This window comes from Micrasema longulum, unplaced genomic scaffold, assembly GCF_059751315.1.
Source record: "Micrasema longulum isolate JH-2025_06_02 unplaced genomic scaffold, ASM5975131v1 h1tg000252l, whole genome shotgun sequence".
In the NCBI taxonomy this organism is placed as follows: domain Eukaryota; kingdom Metazoa; phylum Arthropoda; class Insecta; order Trichoptera; family Brachycentridae; genus Micrasema; species Micrasema longulum.
The window spans coordinates 700,965-724,143 of NW_028277457.1; the positions used below are offsets into that span (position 1 = coordinate 700,965).

Here is a 23,179-nt window from a genome sequence, read left to right on the forward strand (position 1 = left end):
CGTAGAGCTAAACTTCCTCATTTTACCACACTATAAAAATACTCGCATCAACATTCGCACAATGAAGCATTGATTACTTACCCCGACCGTTTTAAAGGTCTTGTGGCCTCTTTTTAGATATGTACTTTGCAATAAAAAAAAATTGGCTTAAAAGAACGATAATTTTTAATTTTTTCCAAAATATTTTGTTCACAAAAGATTCGTGTTTTTTTTTAAATTTACATTAACTGCTTTCAATGCCCCTATCGCCGTCAGAGCAACATGAGTATATGTAGTCAATTTGTCTGTTACTCTCAATCTAATTTTTCCAATTCTGAAGGCGATAGGGTATGTTAGTTCATTAGCTCGCTAGTAATCCGGAAAAAACAAGTCCGATCGGGGGAACCAGAAACCGTCACTATTTCTCCACCGGCTAAATAATTGAAACCCATAAGCCCAAAAGAAAATTATTGTTCACACAATACAGCTAAGCAAATAATTGTTTTTCATGACTAATTTTTCAGATTACAAAAACACATAAAAAGATTATTAGCCAATAGCACAGATTTTTATGTTAGGCTGCTTTATTAAAAATAAAATAAAATAAAAATCAATGTTTGTATTCCGATTCTCAGGTGAAAACGAACACCTATATTACATAATATAGGTACGCGACATAAGTAGGTTCATAAATATGTTCATTCAACGCAAGTTTATCTAATTTATCTTTTATTCATACTTTATGATTTCGTTATGAAGGATTAGTATCTAAAGCCTCATCTACATTTGAAAAATAGTATTTATTTATTTATTTACGGTTCCGTGAACCTTTTACATAATTACAATAAAACCGGTGAAAAAAGTACAACAAAAAATTAAATAATATTAAAAAAAGAACAAAAACATCTAGAAAAGTATACAATGGTAAACAGTATTTATATATAAAAATGAAATATTACATCTGTAACAAATATAAATATTTACGTTTATAAAAGAAAGGTAAATAAAAGAAAATAGCAGTTTTTAAAAAAAGAGGAAGAGAAGAAAAAAAAAGAAAGTGCTTTAAAAGGAAAGTTAAAAAGTTTACTTCATGGTTTATATAAGTATTAACACTAAACCATAGTAAATTTAAAAAATAATTAAACACACAAGAGCAAAGAGTAAAAACAAAAGTGAAGAACTAATCATTATTTGAATTTTTAATTGTTAATTCTTTTTCAAAACACAGGACTTGATCATCATAAAGCGTGGTATAAAATAAATTTAAATCATCGCTGTATTGATTTGCAAGTCGCTGCCTGCGAATAATTGGTGAATTCAGTGAATAATTAGTACCATGATGATGACTGTAAAACAAGAAATTAAGTCTTTTTGGTCTATGTGGAATACGAAAGTTATAAAACTGAAAATGGATTAAATCCTTAATTTTTCAAACAAGCATCCCTTCCACAAATTACCCTACTCATCCGTTTCCCTTGACCGCGTCCGGTAGTCCGGTGCATATCGCTTCGTTGGTTAAAAATGTAATTTTTTTTGTAGGGGAGGGATAGGGGTTTGTAAAAGAGATGCTTGTCTGAGAAAATAAAGATTTACTCCATTTCAAAATCCCAAAAAAATATATTAAAATACAACAAAAAAAAAGTTTTTTTTAAAGTTTACCATAAGGAATGTTTCTCTTAAGTTTCACGGTCTGGCCCTGAAACACCGTGTATATTATGCACCGCACCAGTACAACGCCTACAGGGAAGTTTTCTATTTACAAAACAGTTTAAGCAAATTTCGCGTCTGCAAACATGATGTACCTGTTTTGTGTTGAAATAATATTAACATCAAATGAATAGAATCGTTGTCGAAACATCATGGCGTTGGCGTCAGAAGAATAACTTACACACACATAGTCACAATCCATTTAACTTTTTATTAAACCTTTGAAATTCTTACGGTATATAAATTTTAAACTTAGAATCATTCATGAATTTTTCAATTACGATTTTTTACTAAAAACATTAATTTTTTTAAAACTTTACGATAGAAGAAAAATTATAGACCTTTTAAATTTATTTGTAAATTCAATATGGGATTGCCCTGAACTATTATCTCTCATCAACTTCAGGGTACCTGGAAGAATGACTAGACAAGTGCCACCATTTTGTAGCAACAATTCACGGACAGTGTATACTTGTAATGCCGTATTAAACAGACTTCACGAACTCGGCAATAGTTATTCCCACGTATCGGATATATTTAGTGTAGGGTATTGTTTTATCGAACAAACCTTTTGAACTTTTTCAAAGGTGGTGAATGGTAATTATATTTATTTATTCATGCATTTCATAATATATACAGTTTTTTGTTCACTTTTCCAGGCTGTGCTATGCTTTCTACTGAATATGCTGTATAATTTTTCGGTTAATTTTCTAAATATAAATCTTGTATTATTTTTAGGTTCAATTCTTTTTATAAATCTTGGGTATAAGGAAATTTATGTTTTTAAAAAAAAAATGTACTAAACCAAATATGTTAGTATTATACATTTTTGTAAAAGGCATAAACGACAATGTTAAAAAAAAAATAAAAAAAAATGTGTCCGTGACTGGACGTTTTCAAATAAAATATTTTAGTGTTACTAACACAATCAAAATTTGTATGTTTATTCGGTTCACCGACAGGCACTTACCCATTAGCATAGAGTTATAAAACCATCGAACGCACTGTACATGGTGCATAATATTTATTTATTTTTATTTATTCCACAAAAAACTTTTTCTTTTTTCTTTCCGCAGTTAATAAAAGTTTTAGCTAAAAAATAGTATTGATTCCATAAAATAACATTCCTTTAAAATGATAATAAAAAAAAATTAAAAGCGTTTTTGAAAGTTAGTAGTTTTTTATTTCTTAACAGAAATTGAGCAACATAAAAAACTTTCATATTTTTAAATATCTTCTTCTTCTCTTAGTGCCCTGTCAGGTATCCCTAACGTTGGCAATCACTCTGGCAAAAGTCTCTCTGTCCTGTGCTGCCCGGAAAATCTGCTCCGCAGTCCTGAAGCCAGTCCAGACTCGTATATTTCGCAGCCAGGACATATGTCTTCTTCCAGTCCCTCTGCGACCCTCAATCTTGGCTTTCAAAATTAAATAAAGCAAGTAAAAACGCATTATATGCCCCAGATACGAAATTTTACGAACTTTTATGGTGGTTAAGAGTTCGCTGTTCGTTCTAGCTCGACTTAAGACTTCTAAGTTCGTTATCAGGTCTGTCCGAGATATCTTGAGCATTCTGCGATGCAACCACATCTCAAAAGCCTCTAGCCTGTTCATAGTGTTCACCTTCAGAGTCCAAGTCTCGCAGCCATACAACAATACACAGACCACACATAACATTTTACCAATCTTTGCCTTATTTTCAAGTTGAGATTAGCATTTTTTATATATTTTTTTATTCATAACATAATATTTATGCCATAAGGGAAATGGCAAGCCAAACAAAATATTTTATATACTTAAATTGAGAATTCGGGGCAGCAGGTGGGTCGCACCCGCACTAAACTGTCATTTTTTAAACGTCTTCACGAAACAGATTTATTTGTGAAACGGTAACGGTTTTTGCTGCTTTTATAAAAAATAGAAATGCCCAACTCTATTTGATAATCCTACTAATCGATCCACTGGCATTATCTTCCAAACATTTGACCAAAACACAATTTACTTTGTATGAATTATTCATCGTTTATTTATTTTTAAATTTTTTAAACTTATTTATTTACTTATTTATTTGTTTTTTATTTATTTATTTATTCATTCATTCATTCATTCATTCGTTAATTCATTAATTAATTCATTCATTTAATTATTTATGTATTTATTTTTTATTTATTTATTTATTATTTATTTATTTATGTATTTATTCATTTATATATTTTTCTATATTTATTTATATATAAATATATTTTTTTTTACTTATTTTTTTAAAAAAATATTTTTTTAAATCTATTTATTTACTCATTTATTTGATTATTATTATTTTTATTTTTTTTAAATATTTTTTTATTTATTTATTCAGCAAATCACTTGGGTGTGATTTTTTAAATATAACTCTTATCACTGATTTTTGAGCTATATCTGCTGAAGCCACAGTCATTTTAGTGCAGCTTCCCCAGCCAATCAGACCATACATCAGTATTGAATTTATCAATCCATAATACAATTGTTTTAGTTATTTTATCATTAGTATATTTCTTAGAGGTATGAAAAAATTAATCAAACGTTTTATTTTATTAGGAATTTATTTAGTTTATAGGTTGCATCTCATGAATTTATCTAATTTAAAAGCATGCTTAGAGCCACATTTACCTTGAGATGACTATTATACTGGAGCATACGTTTTTGAGTTACTTATGGAAGGATTGAAATAAAAACGTGTGTTTTTAATGATTTATTCAGTCGGAAAATATAATTCTGCCATCTTCATCCTCGGTATTTGGCGGCTCTAAAAATCTGAAATAACAAATCGTTAGTGGTAAATAATAATGAAACAAATTATTAAAACTATAAAAAATAAAATTAAAAACTTCATAAATTGAATGTTAGAGATTTGGGTCGGAATGTAAAAAGCGAATATGTTTTTTTTAATACAAAGCCACTATCGTTTGGTTATCCTCGGGTATAACTCCTTTTCGTCGGGTTCCTGGCTTAAGTTGGTAATTACATTTTTCTAGTGATTGCACTTTTCAAGTTAAAAGCTCATATCTAATCAACAATTTATTTAAAACCGCATGTTGAATATTATAAAATATTATTTGATGTATTTATAAAACACGAAATATTTTTATTTACTTTTTAAACAATAATTATTTGATGGCATTTATTAAGACATCTCATTTTTTGAAAACTTGTAGCTACCAACTTGTGCCACAGATCCAAAGATTTGTACGCCAATCTCACCACACGTATTATATTACCACATGACATGGCTCTTGGCCTCATAGAGTTAGGATACGTTATTTTTTTTGTAGTAATATGTATCTTTATGGCCAAAGAACACTTCATTATACAATTACTAAAATTTTTAATAAGATTCCTATGCAGATTTTAAAAGAAAATGTTGACTAAACTTTTAAGAAAAAAAAATTAAGTGTCATCTATTAAATTTTGTGTAAAAAACACGTATGCTTTTAGTTTTAAATAATATTTATATTACTTTTTAAATTTATATAATTTCTCTAACTTTTTTCTTTGCAAAGGAAAATTAAGAAACCTGCTGACAAGCCCGTTTCGCGGCTTAAGTGGGTTTCGTTATTTTTCATTTTATATTTTCTGTTCATGTTTACCTTCTTAAATAAAAATAAATACAAAAAAATGTATGAATAAATAAAAATTGTCCTAATCCACACTCTACGGTAAAATTAGAGTGGATCAACATTCATCCTATTCATTTGCATTTATTAAAAAAATGTTTAGTGGCAAGTAATTAAGTAGCTGCAAGACGTGTTGGGATATTGTGAAGCGCCCTGAGGTGATTTTCACAAAAATGGCGCTTTATAAATTATCCACAGTAATAATAATAAGTATTTAGTAAAAACCCTGCAAAAAGGAATGGATGGGAGATGAGTCGGCATCATGTTATACTGGTTATAGTGTCAGTCTGGGGTTTATAATTTTTGCAGAAAATAAACAGCGTTCACCGGAATTGAATCCGAGACATGCTTTTTTATATTTAATAATTGTTTTTTTTTTAAAGATTCAATCTGACCATTAGTTCATTTTTGTAACTGACCTTGAGGTTATATCAGAATCGGTTGCATTCTTGACGTCCGCATCATCTTCAAAGTGCATTCTTCTGTCTCCATCTTCAGTGGAATCAGTTTGGGATTCAGATCTGCAGGTGATGATCATAGTGTAAATGAGTGATTTGCTAATGAATGTGCAAAAGTCGAACGTCATGGTCTTTGAAAGAAATGTAACTATGACTGAATGTAAGATTGTAGTAAATGGAGATAGTTTGAAACAGGTCGAAGAATTTGTATATCTGGGTAGTATGTTTACTAGAGATGGAAATATGGACAAGGATATTGAAAGGAGGGTTAGTGCCGGTAACAGAGTTAATGGTGCCTTAAAGTCTGTCGTAGCAAATAAGTGTCTATCGCAAGAGGCTAAATTAGCAGTTCATAATGGAGTTCTGGTACCAACCCTAATGTATGGAAGCGAAGCATGGAGTTGGAAAAAAAGGGACGAAAGTAGACTGAATGCTGTTGAAATGCGATCCCTCAGGCGAATGTGCGGAAAAACAATGTATGCCCTAATGTCGAAATTAGAGCAGAATGCAAGGCTGAGTTAAGCATTATCGACAAAATTAAGAAAGGTCTTTTGCGATGGTTCGGTCATGTGGAGCGAATGAATGATGAAAGAACGGCTAAAAAGATTTATGATGCGAATGTGTCTGGTTGTAGAAGTCGAGGAAGGCCGAGAAAGACATGGCATGATCAAGTACAACAAATTCTTGAAAGTGGTCATGTGAAAAGTCGGAATAATCGACGTGCGTGCATGAGAAGATGTATGAATGTGAAGGAAGCAAAGGAAGTGTGCCAGGACAGAGTGGTGTGGCGTTCTATCCTCTCTGCCTACCCCTCTGGGGAAATGGCGTGATGGTTAGTTAGTTAGTTAAGAAAGTACCAAAGTTATACTTAAATTAAAGCTCTTAAATCTTAAAAGGCTGTACTCCTAAATTCCTTTCCACGCGGTGATATAACATCGTATTACTTTAAGTAAAAGACAGAATATTCTGACGTTCAGACATTTGAAAAAAAGACACAAAGGCATACCGTCAAATCATTCCTTCTCCATAATTTATAAAAAATATAATTCAATTTAGGGCTCTTATAGCAAATTAAATTAAAAATCATAAATACGCCGGTCATACAACTAGCGTGCATTCCAGCTTAGTGCCAATAACCGACTGATTGGACAAATTTCTTATGTTATTTTTGTCTCTTTCACACTAACATCGGCCACAGAACAGCGTCTCTGTCTTCCATGTTTTGAGTTCTATTCTCCTGTTCTTTCTTATACAGTAAAACAGATTTATTGTGGTATTGGCATCACTTTCATTAAAATTAAGTAACAAAAAATAAGTAAAAAATAAAATATGTTATTTTTTGTTTTGTACACAATTTTGTGAAAAGAACCTAAATTATATTGCTATGGTATTTGTTACAATCAATGTAGTGTAAAGTTTCCGCAAACCAAGTTTTGTAAAATTTGAATTTGAATTGAAAATAAACGTAAAAATTGTATTTTTTAATAAAAAAATATAAAAGCGCCATCTATGAATAATTAGTTTAATATTTTCGTTTAGAATCACCTTAATAAACTTTTGTACAAGTGTTGTATTAAAATAGTATAGAATAAAGCTTCGTATGGTATATCGCGAAGTAATTAATAATTGTTGTTTGAGTTGATTTTCACAGAACCAATGAAAAAATAGCCCTTCAAAATTGTATTACTTATATATTATGTACTTACATACATATTATGTATGTATATAGGTACAAATTAATAAACAGTTTTTGCGGATTACCTATAAAAAAAATCATCGCTCTCCACTGTATGTATACTTTGTATGCCCTCCATCAAATAGTATTGTGCATAGTCGGCTATGTTAATGTAAATATTTGATTATTTTATCGTTTGCGTCAAAATGGACTAAAAAGTCACGATAAAAGTAAGATAAAATAACCTGCTTTGTCCATGTTGACGAAACCAACAATTATTTTACTTTAAACTTTTTAAACATATTTATTTTATTTAGTTATTCATATTTTTCTCTTACAAACTGTAATTAATCACTAAAATAATGTGACCTCTCTGAGGTTACCCGTGCCGAGGACACTTAACAATATACTTTTTTTGAAATATTTTTACATTTGAGAATAAACAAAGAAGACTAACTTAATAAACAGAGATAATTAACAAAATATTTTGACAGTTTTAAACACAACGTATTTACATTACAAAACGCACAATGAAAAAAAAAACTAACATTAGCCATACACTTGTGGAGCAATTGATTCAATATTGGTTTGGGCGAATGAGACAATCCATTTAACTCCTACCTAACTCTCCACTATCCATTTTTTATAGCCTTTTTGAATATTTTCTCGTTACGTGGGTTATATATTTTTATTAAATAATACTCAAAATCCCTTTGTCCGAAAGTGGTATTAGTTTGTATTTGTTTAAGTTGTCTTTGTGTTGAGTAATATGATAAGTAAGTATAAGGACACGCACAATTTATTTTGTTCAAGAAACACATTAAAAAAAAAACAATAAATATAATTTTATCTGTGTAATTTTTTAAGCGTGTGTCTTTGTTGAATTACCTAAATAAATATAATTAATTAATAAATGAAATATGATTGTGAGGGAACTGGCCTTAGACTGGTTATATAAGTAATCGTTTAGATTTTATCGGTTATGGGATTGATTGATTGAATTATGATTTACCCGCTTTCAATGGCTCCTGACGGTGTTTTATCATCTGAAAGCAGTTCGCTATACACCTTGTCATAGTCCACTTCTTGCTTAGGTTCCGAAGACATGTTTCTTGTCCAATAATCCTTTATATTCGAAATTTCTATAAAATCATTAAAATTATTAACTTTTAAAATTTTTTCCTTTTCCTAGAATCTAGCTAAATACAATTGGAAAATTCCTCGAAACTCCTGATTTAAAGTTTTATTAAATCACGTTCACTTTAAATAACCACAAATTAAGTGCTTGAAATATAAAATTAAGATAAAGTTTTGTTCTTTATCTTTCTTGGAATATGTTGTTAATCTTAATAACTCCATAAGAGGTGAAATCCAGTCCTTGTTTACAAATATTTGGACAAACTCAAAATAATGTAGACCATTTTTAAACATTTTTTTTATACGATCAGATGATTATTTTTAAACGATTTAAAATATATTTTTTTGTTATTTTATTATTGAGTTCTATGATTAAAATTGTGTACTTACACATTACATTAACACTTTTTAACACACACTTATTTTCCTAATTTATTCTACGTTCACTTTTGTTTTATATTTATTCAATTTAATTTATTTTTTTGCACCATAACAGGCCAGGAGGCCGAATTTCAGTGATGAGTTGTGAGCACATAACACCAAAGCTTTAGAAAAATCACATTTTTTAATTTCTACCGGGAATCGAACTGTAAACCTTTCGTGTGTAAGTCAAGCGTCTTAACTACTAAACCGCGGAGGCCGCGTATATGTAAATTGCATACTCATACTAATACTAACTTTAGCTTTTTATCGGCCTCGTGGTGTAATGGTCAGGGCATTTGCATACCACGCAAGAGGTCTCGGGTTCGATTCCCGGCATGGTTAATATGAAATATTATTTAAAAGGGTGTTTTTACACTAGAATATTACGAAGTACCTAGACTGGTACCTGAAGTGTAAGACCGATCACCTTACCATCATGTAGCAAAAAAAAGATCAAGATACGCTGCGATTGGTGTACTAATGCAGTGCCCTATGCATCATTAGGTTCGGAAATGGAATGATGATGGTACTAATTTACTTATTTTATAACCAACCTAATATTTTTACGTATGAACTCTTTATTTTATTTTAAATATATTATTTATTAACATATTACAACAGAGGTGAAGAACATTTAAGAGAAGGTAATATAGAAGTCTAGGCATCTACAGGGCTTATGACCTGTCAATGGCTGGTTTAAGTGGCCACTTTACACACTGTGTAACATTCACCATTCTGCCCATATTTGAACATCTATATTCCTTCAATTCTTTCATCTGTTGATGTTTGTGAGGTTAAAGAGCTGAAACCTTTATTTATTCGAGTGGGATTCATCTAATTGAATTATTTCACCTACATACTAGGCAACGCCTGAAAATGTATTTTTTTCAATTTCTATACTTCTTCATGGACCAGGTGGATTTATCAACAATATTTTGAGTTTGTCAAATTTTTTGTGGACAAGGACTGGATTCAACTCCCTGGGGAGCTGTTTATACTAACATATTACAACAGAGGTGAAGAACATTTAAGAGAAGATAATATAGAAGTCTAGGCATCTACAGGGCTTATGACCTGTCAATGGCTGGCAAGTGCCCCAGGGAGTTGAATCCAGTCCTTGTCAACAAAAATTTGGACTAACTCAAAATATTGTATATTATTTATATTTTCCGCGATTTATTCAAACCACTTCCTTTGTACATGAGGCAGTTCTAGGACTGCTTCTGATTTATTTTCTAGTTTTACATTTTCAGCTGAAAATTGTTGAATTAATAAGTGAAAAGTGTTTATTAATTTGAACAACTTATTATGCAATCCAAAAACAAAACATTTATGTTCAATCCAGACGCTTTCCGATAACCAACTCTATCTACCTATATGGATGTTTGTTTTTAACAAAACTCATCGCTTCCCACGAAACGATGCCATAGACCCAGCGCATCCTTTATATCTTTTGACAACTCATTAAACATCTTAAGGACTTAAGGGTACATACTGTTCTAGATTGTCTAGATTCTTATTCTTGAGATTCTAAAACATTCACATCCCTTCGAATATTTCGTTATAACGCTGGACATTACTGAACATGACATGTATTCGAACAACGGCTGATAACTGTTTTTGTTTACATAATTCTATTACATTGTTTATGTTTCAGAAAATACAAACGTGTCGAGATTTTTATTACAAATAATTTCACCAATCCGACGTCCTGCGTTCGTTTATGTATGTCATAGTATAACTTTTAGCTCGAGATAATAAAAATCAGGGTTCATATAAAATTAATTTACCCAGTTACGGTAGAAACATTCACTCACTTCCGCCGAATAATAACGAGTTCCTATTCACTCGGTATATCGAATATTTCTGCCGACTAACATAATATTGAATTTGAATAAGATTATAGTTATTCCTTATCATAGATAACTTTTTATTGATACTGATAAGATGGCCAAATACATACTTTATAGATGCCTTTGACATAAATTTACGCGCCTTAATATTAAATCAAACCCTGATTTGAGTCTACTGACTTTATTTATTTTTTTGAAAAAATCGGACCACAGGAAAATATCAAGTATATATAAGTGTTTTTTATACATGTTTAAAGTAATAAAGATCAATGAAATACTGTCCAGTAAAAAAAAAATTGTAGTAAGAAACAACGTATTAGGGGCGTGGCCAATGGAATGTCCGTTTTTGCGGGAATTCAAAATTACAAAATAAAAATTATTTTTTATGCCACTAAAAATAATTTAATAGTAGCATAAAAAATCATTTTTAATTTGTAATTTTGAATTCCCTCAAAATGGACATTCCATTGGCCACGCCCCTAATACGTCACTATTCATGTTTATTTGTTCATGACCATTGAAATTTATTTAGAACATGATCTCTAAATTTTTGTAGACAAAAGACTGGATTTCATTCCCTAGGGAGTCAGCAAGATTAACAAATCACAACAGGGATGGATAATATTTCGGAGGAGAGAGGATGGAGCCTTTCATATTCCCTTCTCAATGTTTTCCATTTCCGTTGTAATTTGTTAATTAATTTTGAATTTTGAATTCCCGCAAAAACAGGCATTCCCATTGGCCACGCCCCTAATACGTCACTATTCATGTTTATTTGCTCCTAACCATTCAAATTTGTTTAGAACATTTTCACAAATCTTGATGTCATAACTATCAAGGCCAAACATGTCGCGATTTTCTAGTGACGTATTTATAAATAAATTATTTCTCAAATTTATGTATGAATACATTTCTCCACAATATCCATATTGATTTTGAAAATACAATTAATTATTCTAAATCCGTTTCATAGGTTTTTATCGGTATTCGTAGTATGTGATATTTCCCTGTTGAGGGTATTGGAAGCAAACTTATAAATCTCCATTGAAGGAGTTATTGAGATATTTGCGAAAAACTTTTTTTTTTAAAATATGAGATTTCTAATTATGCTTCACCAACTCAATGAAGAATGCTAAGTTTGCGGTGCGAAATGGTTTAATTGAAAATTTTTTTGCAAGATTTAGAGACGGTTTTGAATTACGCTTTTTTTTTAGGTAGGTGGGTTTTTATGTATAGTTTATTTTGACATCAATGACTAATTTTCCGTTCTTGGTGGAGATTTCCAAGTTTGCTTCTGATAGTCTCTATTGTTCAGCCTTTTAGGGCCTTTTTTAAACGTATGTCATTCTTGGGATGGATGGATTTTGTTTTTAAAAAATACAATTAGTTTTATATTCCTAACATGAGTTCTACAAAATAGACGCCATATCGATAAATAAAAATAGATGAATTTTGTCACAATATTTCGAGTTTGTCTGTAGACAAAAGACTGACTTTCAGTAAGATTAACAAATCACAACTGGGATGGATAATATTTCGGAGGAGAGAGGATGGAGACTTTCATATTCCCTTCTCAATGTTCTCTATTCCCGTTGTAATTTGTTAATAATTTTGACGTTTTTGTACTATACAACTAGAGTAAACATGAGCGTTCAAAATATGTTCCCTCAACCTGCGGCCAATTGGCGTATGTTTAACAGAACGGACCTTAGTCTGTTGCGAGCATTCTCCGACTACTTTTCTCCTCGCAATTACTAAAATGCATTTTTGATATCATACCATTTGTCTATATTTGAACAGCCATATTCCTTCAATTCTTCCATTTGTTGATGTCTGTGAAGTTACAAAGCTTAAAGTTTCATTTATGCGGGTGAGATTCGTCTGGGTAAATTATTCCTATTCCTTTTGTTTATGCAAACACAAACAAACCATCACGCCGTTTCCCCGTACGGGTAGGCAGAGAGGATAGAACGCTACATCACTCTGTTTTTGCATGCAGATTTCGCTTCCTCTACATTCATACATCTTCTCATGCACGCGCGCCTGCATGTACGATAGATGTAGACATGTAGAGCGAATGAACAGCGAAAGAACGGCTAAGAATATTTACAAAGCGAATGTTGATGGATGCAGAAATAGAGGAAGACCGAGAAAGACATGGCATGACTAAATCCAACAAATACTTGAAGATGGACATGGTAAAAATCGGAATTACTATTATTTACTTATTAAGATCTATACTTATGTACTTATATTTTTCTTGTCTTTTGTTTGTATGTATATTGTTATTCCTGTCTGTTTAGGTTTTTCTTATGTTTATAAATGTAACTTGTTTTTTGGCCGATGTTATCAAGTTTTGGTAGTAGGCCCTAATAAAGGAAGAAAAAAAAACTCTGCTCAGGGATGCACTTAAGTCAGGAATGCGATTTTCAAAAAAATATAGTCTCAGTTGATATTATTTTAGTATAATCAAAAATCCAGTAAAAAGAAATAAATGGGTGGAAATTATAAGGAATTCAATGAAATAATCTGATTGGGATCCATAAAAAAACGAATGCAGTTCTGTAAACATTCAAAAACATTTTTTTTACATACAGAAAAAAATAAAATCTATCTATTTTTTTTGTACGCGCATTCTCGGCGAATGCAACCCTGGTGATGAATAAAAAAACATTTACGCTCCTAATTTTTTTTGTACTTAATAAATTGATGATTTTATGAGCTATAAACCTTCTCGTGGCAAAGATGTATATTTATCTGAAAACCGCACGTAAATCGGTCAGGTAGTTATTCAGTCCATCGAGGAGAACCATTCGAACATTGCCTTTTATATTATAGATGTACTAGAACATAATATAAAAATAATGTAAATGAATGCCTCAACACGGGTTATGCCCAGGAAGGTTTTCATAAAGAAAATAAAAAAATAACGTTTTATGTGAAATAAGTAAATTGAAAAGAATAAAAATATAAATAAATATATATTTTTGGAGTAGTTTAATGGCCTATTAACAAATTAAAAATATATAAGAGGAAACCACTGAATATCCCCAATTTTAATAACTTAACTTCAAATAGTGGTAAGTACACTGTTTAGTTCGTAAGAGATTGGCCCATTTCAAATTCACATGGCTTTACAAAATTCGTGTGGATCGACATTTATTCAATTCTTTTGCAATTATTAAAAAATCATTTAGCGGCTCAGTTAAAAATCCTGCCAATGGAAATCGAGTGGAGATTAGTCGGATGTATCTTGTGAATTTTTACAGCCATATCTCTTTTTCTCTTAAATATTTTTCACTATTGAATCTGCGGAATACGGTCAATCGTAGTCAATTTAGTTCTGCAACAATTTCGTATTTTCTTTAAATAATTAGTAGCGGAAAGTAGTAGAAAATCAACAAGAAAGCAGTTGATGCCACTCATCGTATCGATCGGTAAAAACTTTCAGTCGCTAAAAATTATTCTTTCGTCTTCATCTTCGGTGTGTGGAACTGCCTCTACATCTGAGGTTGACCTGAAAATAAAATAAAAATATCAAATACTATATATCAACAATATTTTTGATTAAAATTAATGCTGATGATGCCGTGTTTCTTGCTGACAGCAAAGAAGAACTGCAATTCTTGGTAACTAAGGTCTACGATGTATGCAAGGGAAGCGATTTGCTGATGAATGTCGATAAATCGAATGTGATGGTTTTTGAAACAAATGAAAGTATGACTAAATGTGAAATCACTGTGAATCGGGTTATACTAAAACAGGAAGAGGAATTTGTGTATCTGGAAAGTATGTTTCTAGGGATGGAAACACTGAGGAAGATATTGAAAGGAGGCCGAGTGCCGGGAACAGAGTGAACGGTGCACTTAAATCAACCTTGGCAAATAAATATCTGTCGCAAGTGGCAAAATTAGCCGTTCACAATGGAATTCAGGTCCCGACATTGATGTATGGGAGCGAAGTGTGGACTTGGAAAAACAGGGATGAAAGTAGGCTGAATGTTGTCGAAATGCGATCTCTAAGTCGAATGTGTGGTAAAACTATGCACGATAGATGCACAAATGTCGAGATCCGTACATTATGCAAGGCTGAGATAAGCATTATCGACAAAATCAAGAAAGGAGCTCGGCGTTGATTTGGACATGTAGAGCGAAAGAACGGCTAAAAATATTTATGATGCAAATGTTGACGGATGCAGATATAGAGGAATATCGAGAAAGACATGGCATGACCAAATCCAACAAATACTTTAAAATGGACATGTTAAAAGTCGGAATAATCGGCGCGCGTGCATGAGAAGATGTATGAATGTAGAGGAAGCGAGATATGTATGCAAAGACAAAGTGATATGGCGTTCTAATCTCTCTGCCTACCCTTACGGGGAAACAGCGTGATGGTTTGTGTTGTTTTTGATATAATGTTTTTATTGAAATAATTTTAGTTAAAATTATTTGTGGTGGAAATTTCGGACACACTCAAAATGTGAATAAAATCTGCATACAATAATTATTGGAAAACGATTATTTTTACCAATTAAAAAAAAAGTTGCGCACTCATAAATTAGCCGATTTCATGCGGTCGTGAAAATCTAAACGGCGAGAAAAATTACGGGGGGGTAGTGGGTAGTGGGTAGTGGGTAGTGGGTAGTGGGTAGTGGGTAGTGGGTAGTGGGTAGTGGGTAGTGGGTAGTGGGTAGTGGGTAGTGGGTAGTGGGTAGTGGGTAGTGGGTAGTGGGTAGTGGGTAGTGGGTAGTGGGTAGTGGGTAGTGGGTAGTGGGTAGTGGGTAGTGGGTAGTGGGTAGTGGGTAGTGGGTAGTGGGTAGTGGGTAGTGGGTAGTGGGTAGTGGGTAGTGGGTAGTGGGTAGTGGGTAGTGGGTAGTGGGTAGGTTGATGTTTATTTTATTACTAGCTCTTACCCGCGGCTTCGCTTACGCGGTATTAGGGAGAATTGTGTAGGTAATAATTAATTATTTGTTTCGTTTATCAATTTGAATTTTCGTTTATCAATAAGAATTTTCTCGATGGAATGATAAATTTTATCAGGATCGAAGTAGCTTGGTCTTCCAATTATCGCTATGAAAGAAATACGATGATCCGTTAGTCTTTGGTGATGTAACATCACTATTCTGTTCACAAATCCAAAATCCTGCAACAAAACCAAAACTAACCATAGATAAAGCGAGGCAATTATAGAAATTTAAAGAATTAATTTCAAATTTATTCTTTTTGAGATTCCACCTTATCATCTAATCATTTTCAAGTAATGTTGCCCATTGTTGATATTTTTTTGTTTTTAAATGTTTTTTTTTTTTTAATTCGAGATAAAAAATAAGTATCCCATTTTAAAGTTGAATAGGCACAATTCAACAAATACCATCCTAGTGAATTCCACAAAACTCACTCAAAACAATGAGGAACTTCAACCCTACGGGAAATTGGATACAAAAAATATTTTTTTGCGCGCGGTGAAAAATAGAGCATTAAATTGTACCGCCAAGATTTTTGAAAATGTACGAATAAATAAATAAAAACGGACTACTTTGAATGACGTCACTAATTCGTATAAATCATCCTATGATATGAGAGCTATGGAAGATTTTTGGTCTTCTAAGATACAAAACTTTAAAAAGTCTTTTTGGCTTAGTTTAATACTCTATTAATAAAAAAAACACAAAAAAAACCACTGAACTTCCTCATTCTACAAAGCACATAACATTCTGTTTATATTTTTAAATTTCCCACGTGTCATTTCCTACTTTTTCCCGTTTGATATTTTTTTTACTGCCTTCTATTTATTGACATTGTCTTCTTTCTCATTTTCATTATTATTATTTTATAATTCACCGATTTTTATTTTCATTTAATCATTTTCCTTTTTCTGGGTTCTTCTTGGTCTCCTTCCAAACTCCGTACTCGACCCCACATTCTATGCGTTATTTTCTCGAATCCTCTTTCTGTCTCCTCCCAAACTCTTTAACCGATTCCACATTCCACGCTTTTCTTTTTTAAATCATCTTCTTGTCTCCTTCCAAACTCCTTACCTAATCCCAAAAAAATGCACCCCTTACCCCATAATGTAAAATAGTAAAATAAGTATTTATAATAAAAGGAAAAACTATCAGCAACTGCTGTAAAAACCATTAAAACTTAACAAACTCACACCTGTCTGTTTTTGGGATTTTTCAACTCCAATTTCGCTCTCACGTTATTTATATTGTGAATTATGCTTATTAAAAATATCAACTGACCTTTTTCCTATGATATGTTCGGGATTCGTTATATCGTTATCATCTTCAAATATTACTCTTCCTTCGCTATCTTCAGAAGCGACAGTTGGTGGTGCCGATCTGTAAAAAAAAAAACATGTTTAAACGTAAATTTTATATTTGATTAAAATTATTTATTGACAATCCTTGATGGAGTTCCATTGTTATTATGTAATAACTTATATTTACATATAAGTTATTAATTAAAAAATACTTGGTATACTTCCACTTATTTATTTGACCAATTAGCGCTTTCACCCTCCAGTCCAGCTTGAAGATGCCCATTAGAGGGTGAAAGCACTAATTGGTCAAATAAATAAGTGGAAGTGTACCAAGTATTTTTAAATTAATAACTTATATGTAAATATAAGTTATTACATCAGTAGATTTTATGTGTTGTTTTAATTTATTATTATGACTTGAAGTTGTTCAAGATTATCTACTCAGAACTCAGAAACGCATGTATGGATTGCAGAAGACAAAAAAAACTCACGGGAATATGGGAACACCATCTACATCCTACATAATATTTATCTTTATATATATATAGTTCCTCCCTGCGTGTGATGTCACCGAACTCCTCCTAAACGGCTTAATCGATTTACGTGCGGTTTTCAGAGAAATACAGATCTCTGCGCTGTGCGTGTTTGTAGATATTATATAGGCGGCCTCCGTGGTGTAGTGGTCAAGACGCTCGACTCACGCACGGAAGGTTCCGGGTTCGATTCCCGGTGAGAACACAAAAATTAAAATATGATTTTTCTCAAGCCTGGGTGCTCTGTGATGTAATTCACCACTGTAATTAGGCCTCCTGGTCTGTTATGGTGCAAAAAAAATGTTAAAAAAATTAAAAAATATTAAAGTCTTCAATATAATGGGTAAAAAAGAAGTTAGGAGCATAACTGTTTTATTCATCGATCTACCAGAGTTGCATTCGAGGAGAATGCATTTACAAAAAAATGGAAAGATGTTGTTTGTTTGTTTGTAAAAAAGTTTGTTTTTGAATGTTTACAAACAGCATTTGTTTTTTGTGGATTTCAATCAGATTCTTTCCTTAAATTCATTATAATTTCTACCCATTTATTTATTTTTACTGGATTTTTGGTAATACTAACAATTTGCCTTTTAATTCAATTACTTTTCTTATATCCATATATTTTTATTTTTTTTACTATTTAAAATTTCACTTTTTATTTTGCATGGCAGTATGCTCTTAATTGTTTCTTCATATTTACAAAAAACGTTGTTTATCTTTTAAATTATTACTTACTATGTTTGTACTTACCTGTATATTTTTTTGTGAATGCCCCTTGGGCGTATTGTAAAATTAAATAAATAAAATAAAAAAATAAATAATTCATTCAATACATTTTTAAAAATTGTTATCCTACATAAGTACACCCCTCTGTTGGTGAGAAGACCGGAGTTTTACGTTTGCAAAAAGAATGCCTTATTTGAAAAAAATATTTATTTTATGATTTGGAATTCTACCATAAATAAGTACCTAGGTACCTACTTAAATTCAATATTTGAATATTAACAATTTTTCGTTTTGAAATTTAATCACAAACAAGTAAGTGGGTACCTACTTATCAATGAAAAGTCTATTTCCAAGCTAATAGCAGGCAAGCCAACGTTCGGACAGGACAACGTCTGTCGGGTCCGCTAGTATTATATATAATATGTGTATTATAATATAATTGAAACATATTCACAAAAAGTTGATGGAGCAGTGGGCAGGTACCAAAAAAATTTTTTCTCAATTTATTTCGTACGAATAAATGTATTACATGTGAAAATAAATAGTATCGTGTAGTATTCTGTACCTATTATATGGAGTGTTAAATTGAAATAACTATTAAAATTCTCGTTAAATTTTTCACATACGATGGATGGTAGAATGTTTCCGATGATTATATTCAATGAATTTAAGTGTTAATTTCTGTGATGACAGTGTGATATTCGTAAAGTCTATATCTATTTAGTATTGTGTACTAAAAAAGACCTACGGAAAAAGGCATTAAAGTTTTACTTGATGGTGTTTGAAATAGATGATACCTGTCTACACATTCCGGCTAGAACATGTATGGTTATTAAACTTAATAGGACTGAAGATTTACAGTCAACTCACACGTTACACTAACAAGCCACAGAAGTGTAAAAAAAAAATCTAGATTAATTTATTAAAAAAACCAATCCCGCGATAACTTGCAGTAGTCGGTCTGCACCTCGGGGAAATAATTGTCTAGAAAAGCCCTTTAGCTATATCCCATAGAACAAAAGCTGTGAGTAAAAATGAGATAAATACACTTAAATAATAAAACGAGGAAAACCTTGTATCGAAATTGGATCTCGGATCAATCTGGAACACCGCCTCTGCTTCAGCATCTTCTCCAGTTCCGGCGGTGCTTCCCGACCCTGACCCCGCCTGAGGATCGTCAGCTGATGTCGGTCCGTCGAACACGATCCTATCATCGTCCACTTCTCCCTCCTGCCGGGGATAGGTCCCTGAAGACATCTCCTGTCTGCCTTATCACCGAAGCTTCTATAAAAACAATATTCAATAAATTTTCATAATTTTAATCTAAGTTTCATACACTTTAAACTGCATTTACCGTGAGAAAACATAAACTATAATATTATCTTCTGTATATTCAATTTACTTAAAATTAGGTATAGAAGAATAATATTATTATATTTAGATATATTAATATATCTAAGTCAAATTCGCAAATTCTCTCTCTTGGAAACAAACACACTGATGATCAAAAAATTAAGGTATTTGCTATAAATTTATCAAACTTCAAGAACCAATTATTCTAATTTTTTGAAAATAAAAACTGGTACATTTATTTGTTTTCTATATATTTATTTTTAATTTGAAACTGTATTTTTATATTTGTAAATTGAATATAACCTCTGTCTATATAAAAGCCCCTTAAAATATTGTAAATTATCTTAATTTCTTATTTGATACCACTAGTTATTTGTGTGGCTTAATAATTCGTTTTTTTATACCAACATTTTTACGCAAGGTGTTCGTTCCTTGAAGGTCCCTCAATTAAATATATATTTAAAAAAAATTTCGAACTCTGTTTATTCTTTGAAATATACCGCCGTGCAGAGCCTAATCCGCCGAAACTCATATTTTGTCGTTTTTGAGTTATTCATTGATTCGTTATCACCATTTAATTAGCTATAAGTAAATCCATCTCATTTTTTGCCACGACATCGACAACTGGAAGGTTGTAAATTAAATATCGACCAGTGCAGTATAACATTAAGTTTTTAGTTCTTGATTAAAATACTAAATAAAATGCGGCTTTTGTTGAATTTTTTTTTTTACATTAATTTGATTAATAAACTATGTTCTTTTATTTTAAAATGTGTTTTTATTTATACTGCTTACATGAAATCCTACATTCTAGGATTTAATATTTACTAAAAGTACCTTTTTTGCAGTACCAAGTTTTAAAACTGCATTTGAACAAGTTTTAAGAAACTTTTTGCCTACCGTAACTGATTCAAATTTGAAAAAAAAACTTGTTTTTGTTATTTTATTAAAACACGCTTTTTTCTCACAATTAATTGCTTTCATCCATTATAATATCATTACTATTTACTTATTTGAAAAGTGTTTTGCGTTTTTCTCGAAAGTGGATTTTTCGAATTATGGTGGTTTAGGGGTGGCACGGCGGTATATCTGCAAGATAACGACTACCTCGGGTAAAAATCGAGGATAAAGAAATCGAGTGGAAGTGTCTAAATGTAGAGGAAGCGAGGTATGTATGCAAGGACAGAGTGATATGGAGTTTTATCCTCTCTGCCTACGCTTACGGTGAAACGGCGTGATGGTTTGTCCTTGTGTAAACTGCCTAGGGTAGTAACTACGTTCGTACTTGTGTACAAACATTAATTTGGCAATAGATACTTTAATTATCGCTGGTTGAATGTGGGTAAATGAGGATCATCTGAAGTATGGTGTTTACACCTAAAATACCTAAGTCAAATGAATGTTTATGGGTTTCCGCCACATTGTGAATATTTCGTTTGTTTACATTCCTAAAGCATTGTTTACACGTTTTGCTAATTTATTTTGGGATTTCCTGATAGCAGACGTCTTAAGATAAAAAATAAAACGCAACTCATCATTCGCTTTAAAAAATAAACAAATTGATTTTAGAAATTGTGAAGCACGGGGCTCTTGGCCTTATAGAGTTAGGAATACGTTATTATTTTTTTTATTTTGTACATATGTATAAATAAATATTTTTTTAATTTGTTTATTATTTATTTATATATACGCCCAATGTGCATTTTTAAGGACATATTTACACGTAGAAAATTATTATAAAGGAAAGTAGAAAGACACGATGGGATATAATAAACTTGGTGGGAGTAGAAGCGGGAGAGAGGTGTTTATAATAAATTGAATTTGATTCAGTGATCGTTTGAAAGAAAAAAAACTTGTTATCGAATAAATCAAGACCGGTATGTTTGTTGGCATACCTGAGAATTCTAGGCACAGGGGAATGAAAATCATAGTTAGTTTTATGGTTATCGGTATGAAAGATTAAGTTTTGTCTGAGGTTTCTAGTTAGGATATTTAATTTTATTGAGCTCAGTAGTTCAGGCGCATCAAATAGTGAGTTGAGAATTTTAATTAGGACTAGAAGGTCGGATTTATTTCGATGGTCTTGAAGAGAAGATATATTTAAGCTAGTATATTTCGAACTCATTATACGTATATTGGTTTCGGGATAAGCCCAACCTCCAGCTTATCTTTCTTAAAAATCGATGTAAAACTGATTCAATATTTTTGATGTGAACAACATAATATGGAGACCAGAGGAATACTCTACATGCGGGTGAACTAGGGAACAGAAGAAAGTTTTCAGGGTATTGATATTTTTGAAGTCAGTTGTGCTTCTGTTAATAAATCCGAGAAGTTTTAAGGATTTATTGATAACAGGTTCAATATAAATTGTAAAAGAAAGTTTAGTGTAAATTGGAATACATAAATCTCGTATACTAGACACGGATGATAATATTTCATCGTTCAGTGAGTAGTCGTATATGATTGTATTTTCTAGACGAAAGAATCTCATAACCTTGCACTTACTTAAGTTGAGATATAGATTATTGAATGAGCACCAGGTGCTAAAAGACAATAAATCAGATTGTAATAGCGAACAATCGGAAGGGCTGTTAATCTGTTTGAGAATCTTAGTGTCGTCAGCAAACAGCCAGATTGATGAAGTAAAAAAAACATACCATATCATATTATATACATACAACTATACATTCATACAAAGTTGCTTTCACTTTCTAACTAGGGTTATTTACCCCGTTCTAAGTGATATCCTATCTCTGTGCAATCAATTTCTTTTCATGTTCTCAACCATGTCACCTGAATACATTTTAAAGATTCTAGTTGGAAAAAAAAACTAGTATACTCAAAACTAACCTTGGAGTGGACTTGGTTTACTTTGCTTTTAAACCACTTTTATAAAAGTACGCGTTTAACTGCAAAAGTGTAACTTTTTAGTTGAGTAAAAAAACGTTATCATGAACCCAATTATTTAGATACAGAACTCATATTTTGCGAAATGGGTAATTATTCACAGATAATTTTATGTGTGTAATCGCTTTCGAGGATTAAGTACACATAATAAAATATATTCCTTGAATTACTTGTTTTTGTCGGTTACGATGTTTTGGCGATCATGGCTCGAATTGTTTCAGCATATTAAAAAAATATCTTACCCGTCTATTCGTCGCGATTCTCCACACTCGACTAAAACCAGCTACTCCTGCAATCTATCTTTATTTCTTTTCGCGTTAAATATATCTGCTTAACGTTCTCATCGCCATAAATATTTTAAAATCGAATCCACACCGCGATTTGTACAACGCAAAATACGAAATACGTTTATTTGTATGTCAACGCGAATACTCGCGGCTCGAGGTAAACCAAATGACGTTGGCTATTCTTGATTCTGCGATGTCTTTTTTCGCGGATCGTTCAACAATCT

The 23,179-nt window shown here is 31.6% G+C and overlaps 2 protein-coding genes and 1 long non-coding RNA gene across 9 annotated transcripts in view; 1 reads left to right on the plus strand and 2 right to left on the minus strand.

The window, feature by feature from the left end:
- Nucleotides 1-23,179, plus strand: part of LOC148283222 (uncharacterized) — a 69,787-nt gene that overhangs the window by 26,709 nt on the left and 19,899 nt on the right. The window lies entirely within an intron of this gene.
- LOC148283224 (uncharacterized) lies at nt 4,399-10,888 on the minus strand. Of its 2 annotated transcripts, none has more exons than XR_015821898.1 (4): nt 10,817-10,888; nt 8,479-8,608; nt 5,753-5,854; nt 4,399-4,473 (listed from the first exon to the last, which is right to left on the minus strand). It is a non-coding gene; the product is annotated as an uncharacterized LOC148283224 (long non-coding RNA). The 2 variants fall into 2 exon arrangements; XR_015821899.1 differs by lacking the exon at nt 10,817-10,888 and adding an exon at nt 8,994-9,321.
- Nucleotides 13,864-23,148, minus strand: LOC148283225 (uncharacterized). The gene is made up of 4 exons (XM_088223853.1): nt 22,911-23,148; nt 19,478-19,689; nt 17,127-17,225; nt 13,864-14,396 (listed from the first exon to the last, which is right to left on the minus strand). The coding sequence occupies exons 2-4, from the start codon at nt 19,660-19,662 to the stop codon at nt 14,327-14,329; spliced, it is 354 nt and encodes a 117-aa protein (XP_088079979.1). The 5' UTR covers nt 19,663-19,689; nt 22,911-23,148; the 3' UTR covers nt 13,864-14,326.